Genomic DNA, 16372 nt, shown 5'->3' with positions numbered 1-16372 from the left:
ACAAGTGAGCAGCCCCGGCCAGCCTCAGAGAGGAGGGGTTCACATTCACTCTGTTTGGGGGGGCCCCACAGGGCAGGTCATAGCCTATTACATTCCTAAGACCATCTATCTGTCTCCCACTTCCTTCTTCCCTACCTTGCTAATGTCTGAGACTTTGAAGCTTCCTTCTCAGAAACTAAATTAATCGTTTGCAAAGTGAAACCAGCTCATCTGGGCTTGCGCTACATGAGATTTATACATAAAGAGAGATTTTTACATCCACTGGCCTACAAGGGCCCATTAGCTGTGTATTCATGAACTTTACATTGGACCTGAGTGTTCTCTGTCCAACATGGTTCCTGGCGGAGGGGCCACGAGGAAACCTTTAACCGTCTGCTATTCTCGTCTATTCAGGGTGATGGGTCATTCTTTGGAACCCTTTTCACAGCCTGACACTGGGCTAACAGTCTATGCCCCAAGAAGCCTGCAGAGCCTCATAAAATTGGCACCTGGCCTCTCAGGTTCGGTTGGCTAAGCCTTTTGTTACCCTTTCACCTACAGAGACAGGCTGTAACCGACTCCAGCACTTGGACGGGGGAGGCCCAGCACCTACTTTACTACCAGACAGCCCTTGGTGAACACAAGTAGCGATGAGTGGCTATGCAGGACAAGAAAACTGCATTACGGACTGCAATCCAGCACGCATTACTTAAGGTCCCTGAGCAACACTTCCCTTGTCACATAAACTGGGGATCTCCAGGGTCATGTAAAGCTCAAATAAGAATACCTATAAAAACCACTGAAAACCTGCAATGCACTGTGAAAATGTAAATAGGAATTTGGGGTATGACCCCATTTTTTTCATGCTGGTCAAAGTGCGTGCAAATATCTCAACCACCACCATGAACATAAGAAGGAAGCCGTTTGGGGAATGTTCTTTCATAGCAAGATAAGCAAAAACCCTGATACTGCAGCAGCTCCGAGTGACCCTGAGTCTCTATGTAACTACCTAGTTCTCTGGGGCTGCACAACAAAACCGCCAGGGAGTTGTTAAAGAAACGCCTAAGCCCACACCTCAACCATAGAGATTCTGATTTAACTCTTCCAGAGCAAGGCCAGCTGTTTTAACAGGTCCTCAGCTGCTCTAATGGGCAGACAGGGTGGAGAACACTCATCTAGAGTTGTGGTTCTCAACTGGAGGTGATGCTGTCCCCCCGAGGATGTTTGCCAATATCTGGAGACGCTTTCGTTTGTCATAATGGGGAGCTGGTAGAGGCCAGGGATGCTGCTAAATATCCTACAATCACAGGACAGCCCTCTAGAGCAGACTTATCCAGCCCGAAGGTCAATAGCGCATGCTGTTGAGAGAGGCCACACTAAGGACTGGTTCGAAAGAAAGTCAACAGCTGCTTGAACTGTACAAAATGGCTCTGCAATGTTTCTGGTCCCACCTGCTCTCCAGAACCTTGTCACTCCCCCATTAAGACATAGAGACTATTTCCTTGTCCTTGAAATTAAAAAGGTCTTTATGATTACCTCAACAAACAGAATACAAACGAAATAACGGTGCTTGATGTATTTACTGAGCATGTAGTTTGTGCCAGGCCCTGGGGCACAGAGTAGCCCCTCCTCTCAAGAACTGACACTCTGAATTCAGGGCTAAAGAAAAAGTGGCTCATAAGTCGAATGGTCTGCTCCGATGCTCACCTTGAATTTGCGTATTAAACAATTAAAGGATAATATTTTATGATGGCAGAGTAATACGTCCATCTCTGAGCAGCTGTGGAAATTCAACTCACAATGTACTCTAATGAATCTGCCCATCTGACACTGCTCCCCTCCTCCCTATAGTTCATACCGACAACAGGTCCCACAGGTCCCCTGTGAGGTCGTAAGTCATTGTCTGAAGCTAAGGACTCCTTTCCCACAGCAGATGGCAAGAAAAACTAACAGGCAATAAAATACACCCCCAAGCAACTAGATCCTTCCAGGAGATAAAATTCTGAAGGCAGAAATGGAACTGTTGCCTGAAACTGTTTTCTTTTTCCTTTGGTCAGCATGAAAGTAGGATTAGCCCCCAGTTCCGGATTAAGGAGTATTTTTACAATTATGGGAAAACTTTGGTGTTAATTTATTTGATACAGGCAAGGGATAAAATAGGATTAAAAAATCCTCTAACTACCACGGTGATTATGAGGTTATATGAAACACTATATGGAAATGGCCTCATAAGATCCTTCAATCATCTACTTCCCCAGATCCACTTAGACATTCATTTCCTTGACTACAAAGTAGACCCCACAAGTGCACAGAAGTCTCTGCTCAGAGACTTCTTTGGCTGAGTCACATTATCTTCAGCAGATGCTGAAGGCAAAAGTGCACAGATGTGGACCATGTTCCCTTGACTCCCAGCATTTGCCCTGGGAGTCAGCAGAAGCATGGACCAGGCTGCAGCTCTGTTAATGAGGCTGCCAGATACCAGGGTGGTGGAGAGACCAAAAAGGCATGAAATCATTTCTGACATTGCCAACTGGGACTAACAGGGACCCAGGACTTCAGCAGAGAACATCACAAAGCAAATGAACGTCTTGGAAATGTTTAGATCAATTGGGGACGGTTTGGTTTGGTTTGGGGTTTGTTTTATTTTTTTCCCTTTTAAAAATATCTATTCAAACTTGAAGGTACTTAGCAGAATTCTTTTAATAATTATAATAATAATAATATAATAATAACAGTATTAAAATTCTGTTGGTGTTTAAAAACTCTAGGTGACTTCCTTGCTTCTCAGGTCATTTCTTCTGTTTGTATATGCTCAGTCTCTTCGTTTCCTAATGGTCATATCTGACACAGTTCTAATCATTGTAAATGGTCCTTATAATTAAGTGGGAATAGATAAAACAATTTTTTTAAACCCCTCAGGGACAATTCTTCATGCAGATGTTTTATTTTATATCTAGTCTTATTTATGATGACTCTAAATCAGTGGTCAGCAAACTGTAATCCTTAGGCTAAATCCAGCTCACCACCTTTTTTCGTAAATAAAGTTTTATTAGAACACAGTCATGCCCATTTGTTTACATATCATCTATGGCTGCTTTTGTGCGACAGAGACAGAGTTGATTAGTGGTGACAGAGACCATCTGGCCCTGCTAAGCCTAAAATGTTTATTATCTGGGCCTTCAAAGAAAATGTTTGCCAACCCCTGCTGTAAAACAAGTATTAGGAACCAGAATCATTTCATAGCATGTAGCCCTACAGTAATTAGATACGTTTCTGCATTTGTTAATGCCTGTTTGTCCTGCTATATATAAGTTCTTTGAGAGCCAAGGACTATGTCTGTCTAGTTCAATATCTTCTCTCCAGGGGCTGAGCAGAGACTAGCACACAGAATGCAAGTAATGAATACTTGTTGAATGAATAAACTAAGTTGCTAGGTATATTTTGAGTTCTGGAGGGCCATAAGCATGTTTCAGTCTGGAATCAGAACCTGATTCATAGTAAGTTCTCAATAACTGCATGTTTGCTAAACCATCAATTGCATAGATTTTACGTTTGGAGAATGGATGTGTTTTGTAGGGCATTTAATAGCCAGGACAAATCCTTGTCTATACTATGATGAATCTCTTCTATGCCACACCATTGGTGCCTATCCATTCTCTAACTTCACAAAATCCTCTCTGCTTCAAGCCCTTGTATCTAACATTTGACTCTCATGGTGTTAGTCTGATCATTGATTTGCAGAGCTGGTCCTCCCTCCTGCAGAATCCATCTGTGCTCCACAGTGTGGTTCCCAGCAGCCTGCAGGGGCTTTGTGGGTATACTCAGCCCAAGACACATGGGCATTCTGCCTGCTAGCACTTACATACAAGAGAAACCAGGAGCAGACTGGATTCTGGACAGACACAGAGAAAAGCACTAAGTGGAAGAGACCTCTGGCCTGCTACTCACAAAGAGTGTTTGTCATTTGGATATAAAGAAGATGGTTTGATATGAAGAAGAGACAAATCAGATTCTCAAGGAGGCAACAAGATTTGGAAAAAGAACTAAGAGCTTGAGAGTCAGACCTAGGTATGAATCCAAGCTCTAATACTTACTAGTAGTGTACATTTGAGACAATCAATTAATTTCTCTGAGATAAAAATACCTTAACAGCAAAATGGGTATAAAATGATAATGTTGCAAGGACATTGTGATAGATTTAAGGTCCCTAACAGTGATAGGTACTATCTATATTTTACTCCTCTTTCTCCTTTATATTTTAATGTCAAGACAAGGATGATCTTTGAAAATTTCCACTTACCAAGCATTCCTTTCTTGGAACTGGACAGACACATGTCCTTCTCTGCACTAGGCAGGGCAAAACTCACCACGAACACTTCTACCCCATCGGCCATCAGGGCCAAACCCAAGACGAAAAACAGGATCCACTGGAAGCGCCCGTGGCCACACTCGTCAATGATGGTCTCATACTGATGAGCCAGCTGCTCCTCATCTTCCATTCGCTCAGCCAGCAAGTCTGCCTGGCCCCGAAGGCCATCCGCCCTGGAGGGTGCCTTCTTGGCCTGCTTAGCCTTGACGTCATCCGGGTGAGGAATGCCCTGGTACTCGCCCTCGTAGATCTCATCCTCCTCATCGTGGCCTTCTGTAACATCACTCTGGGCGTCTTCTTCTGGGTTGGACTCGTTGCCACGATAATAGCCGTCACTGGGGGCATAGCCCTCATAGTTGTCCTGATATTTGTAGTCATCCATTCCTTGATTCCGGGACTGCCTGGTTGCCTCTCGAGCTATATCTCTCGCACCGCGATAGAGGTTTGGGCTGTTTCGATAACCATCATTCATTCTATGTGCAGAGGTTTAAATGTAGAATGTGCTCGTATGACTTCTCAGGTGAAAATGGCACCTGTATTCTTCCCACTTTGTCTCTCAGATAAAGCAGCTTGGTGCAAAGGCAACCTAAGTATCCTTTTGCATTCGATGTCTATTGGAAGTCTTTGGAAAATTTCAAATTCTAGTCATCTCCTTCAGTGACCCCGAGATGTTGTGTTGGGAGATGTTGATTAGACATGGGTCCAGCTGGGTTCCTTGACAAGGCGCCGGCAGGACTTGGCAGCTTGCTGGCTGGCCTGATTTGTTCTGTTACTGAAGGTTATGCCCTGGGAGTATGGAGAAGGGAAAGAGAAGTTTTAGTATTACAAACTGCTGAAATTCTAACAACCACTCTCAGAATTAAACAAATGTATTTACTAATGCCAGTGCTTTGTGTGTAAGGTGGAAGGAATTCTGATGAAACATTTGGATTCATGTCAAATGAATAAATATTGAATCCGTGAGACAAAAGATAAGGGGAGAAAGAATAGGGTCAGAGAGGCCATTTGAAGTGTTGATTCGCCCATGAGTAGCGTCCAATCTTAACACAATAATGAGACAGAAAGGGGCAAGAGATTTTCAATACAAGACAATTTTGTGTTACGGATTTTTTTTTTGTTGTTAGAATTCATCAAGCCTTTGGCAACAATGCAGATTTACTACAACTCAGCTTCTGTTATGAAAACGCCAGCTTTTCTAAGTTTATTATAAAAAGGCTGGACAATTTTCCAACTAGAATTGTGCGACAAATACCCAGGACCATGTTTTTCCCAAGGCCTAGCTTACTTTTGAAACTCAGCATTGTGGTTTGAGGGTCACTCTGATCTTGTACTTGGCTTAAATGGGCAACAACAGTTGCTGAAGACCCAGAGACAGAGAGCTTGGGTCTGAAACTTGATTCTGCCACACAATGGCTGTGTGACCACACACATATCTTTCTGAGCCTCACTTTTCTCATCTATAAAGTGGAGATAACAATAGTACTTAACTCATAAGGTTGTACGTATAGTGCTTAGAACAGCACCTGAGCTGCTTGGTAAATGCTATTTAAGCCTTAACATTACTGTTGCTCTTTTTTTTTTTTTTTCTTTTCCTAGTTCCAGTTCTGGAAATCAGACGCTACCCTATATCCCAGTTCTAAGCACTGTATCCCTCTATTGACTCCTATACTTGAGGGACTGGCACAGCCTGCCCTAATTACCCTCCTAGAACCCCAGTTCTCACAGGGTTTGGAGCCAACCTCTAATAATGCCTACTCTGCTAGTGTGTCACAGTTCTTAATCCTAACTCTCACAAAAATCAAAAGAGGAAGAAAACAATATTTGTGTCTTCATCATACAAATGAAGAAAGTGTGGCTCACATGGGGTTAGATCAAGGCCACATAGCTAGGTCCACTGATCCCAAAGTCAGTTTTTGCATGGCCCCTGTGCTTCCAAATGCTGTTCTGAGGGCCCATCACTTTAGATCACCTGGGGAGCTTCAAAAATACAGATTCCCAGAGCGTGCAGAAGGGCTGGTGCACATTCAAAAATCTGAGTTTTCATGCAGCTCCCCCAGTGGCTCTGAGGCCTGGCTTCTCTCTAAGCAGTCCCCGGGGGGTGGAGGCCGGGCCCCTCCCCCACTCCTTATCCTCCTCCCGCTCTCCTCTGCTGCCAGACCCTCAGACACAGATGGATGCTCAGACCTCTTCAGTGGGACCACCATAAACCCACTCCTTTGCAAAATTCACCTCCTGACACATACATATGCCAACAACCTTTACACGTCTTTCCGTCACACCTCAAATCCTAACTGTCCTTTCACCAAGCTCGGCATATGTCGCCTCACGACAGACTGGATGTGCATGTCCTCACCATGGCAGCTGGACTCCTCCCAGCCCATAGCACATCCCTGGGCCCTCTGCCCCACACCTGCCCTCACACCTGCACCTGCCTGGTTCTCCTCCCCCTCAGCCCTGGAGAGACTCCAGCTCTGAACTCACAACACAATGCATTTCTTTAGTGTGTGTGTATGTGTGTGCGTGTGTGTGTGTGTGCGTGCGTGTGTGTGTGTGTGTGTGTGTGTGTGTTGGGGGGGCGGGGGGTGCCCAAGATCATGCTTCTCCAACTCAGGAGGAAACTCATCAGAAATGCAAACTCCATTACCCTGCCCCCAAAGACTCTGAACCTACAGAGTGAGGGTGGGCCTGGAAATCTGTGTTTTCCCTCCAAAAATGCCATGAGGGATCCAGTGGACTGCGCTTTGAGAAACAGTGCCATAAGAATGGTTACTAAGAACTGAGTCTCACTTTATCCTTTCCAATTTTTCACCACCCCTAGTCAATAATTTGTATTTGACCATGGTGGCCCAAACTATGTCAGATTAATATTCTAAATCTGTTTTTATTGTATCTATTTAGGGACCACAGGAGGAAGATAAATCATAGTACACAGCACAAGAGTTTTGCCGAGTACCCTAAAAAAATGGAGAAAGAATGCCAATGGCCAGAGAACTGGTGTGTTATTTCCATCCTGGGGACTCTGCAAAAATGTCATGAACCCAAAACATGGGAAATACACTCGAGGCAAAAGTCCTGGGACTTGCTTTGTGGGAAGAAGCTGACCTTCGTCAAAACTGACTCCGCTCACCTGATCCAGTTAAAGGAAGGGCTGTGAATGTCAAGTACAGTGGAGGAAGGAGGAATCATCATTCGGTGTTGTTTTTTCTCTTTCACTGAGAAATGACAAGTTACATTTTCAGCATCTTCTAGGGGATATAATTACTAATCATTTTCAATGTTATATATTGGACTGGGACCCTTCCAAGAAAGTATGTTGAAGCCCTAAGCCCCAGTACCTCAGAATGTGACCTGATTTAGAAACGTGGTCTTTATAGAGGTAATCGAGTTCAGATGACGTCCTTAGGGTGTCTCTAATCCGATCTGACTGGTGCCCTTATATAAAGAGGACGTTGGGACTCAGAGAAGGACACTAATACAGAGGGAAGATGATGTGAAGACACAGAGAGAGCCCGGTCTACAAGCCAAGGAACACCTGAAGCCACCAGAAGCTACAAGGGATGCACAAAAATGATTCTCCCTCACAGACCTCAAAATGAACCAACCCTGCTGACACTTTGATTATAGATTTCTAATCTTCACAACTGTGAGACAGATTTCTGTTGTTCAAGCCACTGGATTTGCAGCACTTTCTTAAGGCAGCCCCAGGAAAGTAATCATTTGACAACATTAATAAGCCTAGAGCTTATCAACTAAACAATGACACAACCGGAAGAGCAGCTATTAACTGAAGACGAAGGTGAGCATTTTACAAGCAGCTCCTTATTTATTTCACAGATGAAGAAACTGAGAGCTAAGAAGATTAAAGGATGTACCCAAATTAACACAGAGACTCAATTTCAGGGCTTAGTTTGAAGACAAGTTCAAAAATAACATCAGTGATGACGTACAGGAAAGAGAGTGGGACTCTCTCCCACTCTCCCGTGTCCTGGAGACAAGTCAAGGTTACAAGCTGAGTTCCTGAAGAACCAAGATTGGCATTGGCCTTGTGACTCCAAAGTTAGAGTTTGTTCACCCATCCTTAACAAACATCCCTCAGAATCTTTGGTGCTTAAGGCATTATAGCAGATATGACATGACTTGATCTCCCTTCTCTAGAGGCCCACACCCATCATGAGAGAGTAAAATGACAGAGAGCATCTTGCAGAAATAAAAATGACCATCTTAATTATTAATAATATTATTTTTCATTCATTGGATACCTGGCTCACGGCTTGGTGCCAGGTATTACACTAAGAATATCATGTGCTTCACAACTTTTAACCTGAACAACAACCCTGTGAGATGCGGACTATTATTACACCCATTTTACTGAAAACGAGACTGAGGCTGAAGAGGTTAGATGACCAAGGATCACAGACAGTAGGTTCTTCCAGGGGTTTCAGAGGACAGTGGGGTCACTAGGGGCTGGGATCTGCTGTCACAAGCTTCCTAGAGGTTGGCGGACTTCCAAGAGCAGGGAAGAAGGGCTCGGAGCATCAAACAATACAGAGGAGGGCACTGCAGGCTGGAGAGCAAGGACGAGCGAAGGCCTGGAGGCAGGAATGGCTATGCTGGTTTGGGCAACAATGAAAAGGTCAGTTGGCCTATAACAGATGACCTAAGAGGGTGAATTTTGGAAGATACGATGCGGGAATAAATAGCATTCAGTCTGAATGTCCTGCTCAGGAATTGAAAATTTCCATTTGAGCAAGGGGAGCCATGAAGATTGTTGCTAAACCTAACAGTGCAATATGGCGTGCAGAGCAGGGGCCTGGAAAGATCCTTCTGGTGGGGATGTGAATCCTAGTAGAAGCTTCCGTATGTGCATGTGTGTGTGCGTGTGCATGTGTGTGTGTGTGTGTGTGCGTGTGTGTGTCTGGTAAAAGTCCAGAGATGGGGTTAGGCTTGGACAAAGGTAGTGGCTGTGGGACTGGAATGAAAGGTAGACACAAGGAGGCTCCCACAAGAAAAGAAGTAGTGGGTTTCCTGTCGGGTGAGAGGGAAAAGACTGGGAGAAGGGTGACTCTAGGGAGGCAGATTCTGGACTGGAAGTCCTTCCGGCACCTTACAATTGCTGTGTGACTAAGACAAAGACAAATCTTTTTCAGGCTGATACCCTTTTTGGTGTGGTGTTGGGATTATGTGGCATGGTGGTTTAAGAGCACAGACTCTAGTGTCTGAGGCCCCAGGTTCAAACGCTGACTCTGCCACTTCCTACTATGTGCGTGCAAGCTACTGACTACTCTGTGCCTCAGTTTCCTCATCCATAAAATGATTACAATAATAGTACCTACGCCATAAAGTCATTGTGAAGATTTAGTGAGATAATCCATAAACGGTGCTTAGCACAGTGCCTGGCACAGATGCGATCAATGTAAATTTGATTTTATTTTCATTGTTGTTGTCATTATGATTATTATCAGACCAAGTGTTGATCATTAAAATGTAGCCAGGCTCTCAGCTTGAGCCCAGCCCAGCTCTGCTTCAGATCTGGGGCCCATCTGGGCTGGACTGCAGAACAAAGTACAGAGAAAAACAAACTGACATTTAGCTACTCATGAAAACTATGCCTCTCAAAAATGTCCTAGCAGTAATCTCTTAAGCACCCTCCTTTCAGTCTTACATTCTGTTAACCTCTGGGTCTATGCTATTTGATTCAATATCATCGTGTGGTAAACACTTGTTCATAATTAAATATCACAGAGAACAAAGCTAAAAATAATTTTATAATCAAATGATGTAATGCCTCTGCAGAATGTTAGGCCTTTAATATGCTCATTTAAGGGGATGAAAAGAATTCCAAGAGCAAATAAGTTTAGGAAACATTGCATACTCTACTCACCATTCTCTTTTGGAGATTTATAATGCACATTCCTATATTAAAGGCCGAGAGAAGACCTGAACAAAACCTATTTCACACCGCAATGAGCTACCACTACACACCCATCAGAAAAGCTGCAATCGATAGACAATAGCAAGTGATGGCTAGGATGTGATGAACAGAAACTCCGGTGCGCTGCTGGTAGGAATGAAAAATGGTTCAGCCACTTTGGAAAACAGTTTGGCAGTTTCTTAAAATGTTAAACATATTCCAAATTAAGAGCAACACTTACAAACTGATTAACCACTTTTGGCAATTTGATGGATCTTTATTTTTAAACGTTTAGAATTACTCCAAGAGGTCCTGTGGCACTATATACATATCTCTATTATCAAATTATATTGTAATTATTTATGTGTCTCTCTGCTAGGAGATTGTGAGCAATTCCAGGATAGATAAAGCACTGAATTTTACTTATTTTTGAATCTCCAGCACCAAACACAGAGTCTTTAATCACAGAAGGTCTTTGAAAAAGTTTGCTCAATGATAGTTATACAGTGTCTGTCTGAAAGTATGTGCAAAGTGACCAGAGTGCCCTGTCCTTGCTGTCAGTAGACCAACTGGTTTACCTTTGTTTTTGTTTTTATTTAAAAAAAAAAAAAAAAGCTCGATCAGCTGACATCCTGAAGATGCCACCTTCCTATTTACTGGCTTTCTATTCACACCCAGTTCCCAGCTGAGATTGTTGGGGTGCAGGGGCGGGGCAAGGTTTAAGAACTACTTGAGTTATCTGTTATCAGCTTCCTGACTATAAAATATGTCTTAACCACCTGAGATGCTTCCTAAAATACAGTGCTTGGTGCTTCTGGGGTAGGTCACCTCAACCCATTTGCTGAAAACACCAGAACGCCTCCGGGTGGTGCTGGGAGACAGTGTTCTCCGAGGCTTCCAGCAATCAGCATCTGTGTCCCACTGACAAAAGTGCCTGCTTGTTAGTGTGGCATCAGAAATACTTCTCTCTTTGTAAGGTATATAGATGTTAAATAACTATATTGTACACCTGAAACTAACATAACATTGTATGCCAAATATACTTTAAAAGGGGGCAGGGGGTTGAAGAAGTACTTCTCTCTTCTTAGCTGAATCATCCAGCTATTTCTATTGTGTTAAAACAGAAAGCTAGTTTCCCAGGTGTGAGAAACAATTGATTATTACATGAAAACCAAACCACGTGATGTTTTTGTTAGAGAGAAAAAAAGAAATACTTTAAAGTCATACCAAATCCTTTAAAATAATGCCAGCCTTAAAGTGAATGGTTCTTCATTTTAAAATACAAAAGCAAGATGAGAATTTATGGAGAAGTATGTTAATAACCAAAGCATTATTTAGAACATTAAACCTAAAAAACAAAAAAACAAAAAAACACAAAAAACAAAAAAAAACCCTTTATATTAAACAACAGGGCCTAGGTAACTAAATGTTAGCCTAATCATATAATTAAAATATTATGATGATATAAAAACTATGGTTTTCAAAGGACTTGTTTTTGAAAAAAGAAAATGATCGCACTATAATAGTAGGTGAAAATGCTAGATAAATCATTTATTAAAATCATTATACATACAGTTTCCATAATATTGCATATTAAGAATATGTATTTATATTGTGCAAACGTACCTGACAGGATGATGTGTTAAGATGTTAATGTCTGCCTAGTCTTCCCTGAAATGCTGATTTTCTCCCTTTCTGCTCCTCTGTGCTCTAAAGCCAGGTCAGCATTGTTCAGTGTAGTCTTCAAACCACTGGCAGGAGAATTGCTGCCAGTTAAATACAGATTTCTGGACTCCATTCCATTTTGTAACGGAAGAGAGACAGAAATCTGTTTTATTAGCAAGCTCTTCTGATAATTCTTGTGCTCACTCCAAATCAAGAACCTCTGGCCTATGCTCTTACCCCAGGAAGCAGTTAACAAATCCTTTGTGCTTCAAGGGCAAGGCCCATGAAGCCCTCAGCCCAGGCTTCAGACAGCTAGACCCTTCCAGGAGCTCAGCTAGAAGGGAAGGGGATGAGGGGCTGCTGCTTTGACCTGTAGGGAGGTGCCCAAGCCCTGGGGGATGGGGACTGCAAGGAGGAGGCTGTGTGTTCCCTGAAAGGAGATGGAACCCTGTCCCTCTCATAGGCAGCACTCTGAATGAAGGACAACAGAAAAGTCCTGATGGAGGATATTAATCCTACGGCCCTGGGATCAGTAATAGGGTCTCATCTATTGGTCAGTGGTATCACGATATGTATCCATCCAAAACAGAAGTGCCCAGCAGATGATGAAAGCTCACTCCTGCAGGTGGCACTGAGGAACAGAAAGATCGAGGAGAATCACAGTAGCTACAGGGATGGACTAAGCAGGCACTCCCACTGTTTGGGGGAACACTTAAGTGGTCTGATGGAGGGAGGAAAGGGGCCCTAAAAATAAGACTGATAATGGCCATCTTACTAACCCTGTTGTAATTTGTAAGAACATGCTTAATGCTATTTCTTGCCTTAGAGTGCTGTTATAAGGCGAATTCTTGCCCCTGCTATATGCGCAGATGCCAGCTCTGCCACTTACAGGCTCTGAGAATCAGAGCAAGTTGTTTGACCTTTAAGCTTCAGTTTCTATGTGTGAAATGAAGAGGATATCAGTTCCTACTCATTGGGTTGTTATACTCATTAAATGAGTTAATAGATTCAAAAAGCTTCATACCAGAAAGGAGCTCAATAAAAACAGCTATTATATAAATAACACAACAAAAGCTATACATTTCTATGTGTTCACTAACCTCTGCAGTGATGTTTACCAAAGCCAATTAGAGCCTTAATCTCACCCCATACGAAGCGAATCTACAACCTTCTTAGCTGAGACCGTCTGGATTTTTAGCTCCCACTCTGCTGGAGCCCTGACCTGAATGCCCCATGCCAAAGAAATCAGGTTGGAAGACAAGGCCTCCACGCCAACCCTCTGACACCAGCTAGCGCGTCTCTCTCCTGAATTATCCCAACACCATCAGCCAGCCTCCACACAGCCTGAAATCTCCTCGTGGCTTCTCAAGACCTTCAAACTGCTGTCTTAATTTGGCTTTGAAGGACCCTCATTAAACAACACCCATTGCACCTTCCCCGCTTCATTTTTTCCCTTTCTGGTGGCCCTTCCAGAGGGGACTAGCCTTACTAAATTGTCATCATTGCAGTGACTCATCTATCTCAAAAATACCCTGGGGGCCTCTACTACCTGGTAGATCCTGTGTCAGATTCTGGGGACACTGAGAAGAATAAGACAAGCTCCTACCCCTTGTCCCTTATTGCCTAGTTAATAGAAATTTTCCTAAAGCTAAGAACAACAGACTTTGTCTAAGGAGAGGGTCCTCCCTTCAACATGAGATATTCTACATCTCCTGGTTCATTAGAACCTTTGAAAGTATATCCCAGAAAGTAAAAATACAGAACTGGTATCAAACTTACATGATGCATTGCTCCAACAGGGTGCAGACTGAAAATTTGGATCTCTTTCTAAAAGACTTGAAAAACGTTGTAGATACAGATCTACAGGTTATTGAGGAAAATGACAATTGGTCGATGGACAAACACAGATGATGCCAAGGAGGGGCCAAGACCATTCCCCTTATTCACCCCAAAAGCAAGTCTGAGAGCCATGGACAGGCTAGAGGGAGCACTTCCTGTCTTTATTTGCCTCTGTTCTCACCTTAAACCTCATGCACTTGGTGGACAAAATCTGCTCTTTGCTATGGTCTAGCTTTGCAGTGCTCTGCCATGAAATGCCCCCTCCTCTAGAATTGCCTGCAGTTAGTGCCCTCTGTGGCTGAAGCCTGTGGACTTAGGGTACCCTTATCTCCACTGCCCATTGATGGCTCCACCCCAAACCCTATCAGCCTGCTGCACCCCTGGCCCCTGGAAACCTCTCCTGCATGTCTCACTTTGGGGAAACTATAATAGAGGCCTTGTGATGAGGAAAAAAAAAACTTTCGGTTTTCCCAGTTTTTGAAGATTTTGAAAAACAACTTTTGTTTTTCTGAGTTGCTGCATCGGCATTTAACATTGTGATAACCCTGCTCACAGGCAGAGTCTGGACTGTAGAGAGGGACTTGAGCTTAGGATTCTGGGGGTACTTTTCTGGAGATACCTTCTAAAAGAACCGCTTAGACTTAAGCCCATAAAAAGTTAGTTTCCTCTGCCTCAAGCACCTTTTAGGTAACGGGTGCTTCTACCCTGCTCTCCATCTCCTGCTCACTTGTGACCTGGGACAGAGGACTGCTGTTCCCCGAGCTCGTTGTGGGGAACCTCCGCTCCCCCACTGCTTCTGGGACCTGTAAGTAATAAATCTTTTGACTCTACTTCCTTTGCGTGGGTATATTGAAACTGCTTCTTCAGTCACAATGATCTTACGAGTTTCACTTTCCCAAGTGAAACCTGGGAGCTTGAGTGGTGAGGGTGCTACCTGTCAACTCTATGTGGGTGGCTTGTGTCCCTTCCTTCAGCAGGTCATAATCTGTATATTCTTTAATCAATACACCAGCTCCAGCTTGACACAAGCTTCATAGTTTATCTTGCTCTTATCTGTCCCATGTATGTCCCTGAAATAAAAATTTTTTAACTCACCCCAATACATTCCAATTCCTGTCTCCATCTCCTAATTATCCTGGAATTACTCAGCCTCTGGGTGTGACTGGCCTTGTTGTCGTCCACTGCCCCCAACTCCAGCGCATTATGTCTCTATAATTAGTTCCCTCTTTCTCTCCCCTAATTCAGCTTTGGCAAAGTATAAACTTGATCATTCAAAAGGGCTAAAATGCTGCCAGGAATGCAAACTTATTTAGTGCTAGAGCCCGGAGTTTTGCACAGTTCTGGGCTCCACTCCAAATCCTAGACTAACAGCAAAAGAGGAAAGGAAGGAACCCTTTAGTGAGCTTGATTATGTTGGGAGCTTTCTCACACGATCTCATTTAAACCTCCCAAAGACCTGACATGTGGATTTAGGTGATGGGAGCTCAGAGAGGCCATGAGAATTGCCCAAGTTCACAAGCCTGGGGAGAGGCAGAGTTGGATTCAAATCCAGGTCTGTACCTCACCGCTTCTGCGGGGTCTCTGGGATTCCCCATGTGTTCTGTTACCTCAGTCTGGCACCTGACAGCCTTGGCTAATTGGGTGATGGAATTCCTCGACAGGCCTCTTTTTACGGTTTGGCTTTCCTGTTGAAATTACTCCTACATATTTGGCAAGGAAAGATTTCAAATGATGTCAACATTTAAAGAACTCTGCTTTAGCCACCAAAAGTAGTATTGCCACAATCACTGACTCCTGCAGCTGGCTGCCTAGGGTGTAAGCAGCTTGAGGACAGAGTCCATCTCTCATGCGTCTTGGTCACCAATGTAGCAGGAAGCAGGACTTTGTATTGATAGGCACTGAGTAAATACATTATGACAAAAGGAAAATAAAGAGAAGATTGGACTCCTGCCAGCTGAAGCTCAGAGCAATGGAGATCCAGATAATCCATCACACTATTCTTTAGTCTGTCCTTGGACGCGAAAATGAACTCTTGAAAGAGCCCATGTGCTAGAGTCTGAGCAGAATAGATGGGAGGAAGGGAGTTGGGAGAGTGCCAAAACGGATGACAAGATTATTTTATTTTTTTAAAAGATGCGTTTTCATTGCTCTCCTATTCCTAAATTGCCTTATTATTTAGAGGGTTGTCATACACAAGGAGGGGAAAAGATTAATTTTGAAAAGACCTGGCAGGGATATTTTCATGGGCGCTAGAATCATTCTGGAAACAGATGGCACCTCACTGCAACATGCTGCATGAAGGACAATTCCTGCTCAGGCGTCATTGGGGTCCACCCCCAGAGCTGCCTGCTGCTGTCATCGGCAGCCTTGAAACCAAATACAGGATGTCTTTCTGTGTTCTGTGAATACATGACTGTCATTAGGGAAGTGATCTTGAGAAACTTTCACCTCTGAAATCAACTACTCCAAGTTGTTTTCTTTCCGCAGGGGTTGGGTTCATGATAAAGAGAGGACTATCTTTATCATAAACCAAACAATAACGATTCCCTCTAGAGATCAAGGGAAAAAGAGGCAATTTGCAAGCTGTTATGCATATAAATAGAAGTGTG

General features: G+C 43.5%; 1 protein-coding gene across 6 annotated transcripts in view; it reads right to left on the bottom strand.

Annotated features, from left to right (window-relative positions):
* Positions 1–16372, bottom strand: part of SV2B (synaptic vesicle glycoprotein 2B) — a 109776-nt gene that overhangs the window by 42881 nt on the left and 50523 nt on the right. For 3 of the 6 annotated variants that reach the window (XM_011357271.1, XM_011357272.1, XM_011357274.1), the window contains one exon: positions 4280–5134. In XM_011357271.1, coding sequence (XP_011355573.1) covers positions 4280–4820 — 541 coding nt within the window. In that variant the 5' untranslated portion in view covers positions 4821–5134. Of the gene's footprint in view, positions 1–4279; positions 5140–7475; positions 7563–16372 lie in introns of those variants that run through there. The other 3 variants (XM_011357275.1, XM_023528957.1, XM_023528958.1) reach the window with 3 other exon arrangements.

This window comes from Pteropus vampyrus, unplaced genomic scaffold (assembly GCF_000151845.1).
Source record: "Pteropus vampyrus isolate Shadow unplaced genomic scaffold, Pvam_2.0 Scaffold34, whole genome shotgun sequence".
Taxonomy (NCBI): Eukaryota; Metazoa; Chordata; class Mammalia; order Chiroptera; family Pteropodidae; genus Pteropus; species Pteropus vampyrus.
Note: the sequence above shows the minus strand (reverse complement) of the source record. Positions and strands in the feature narration are given on the sequence as shown.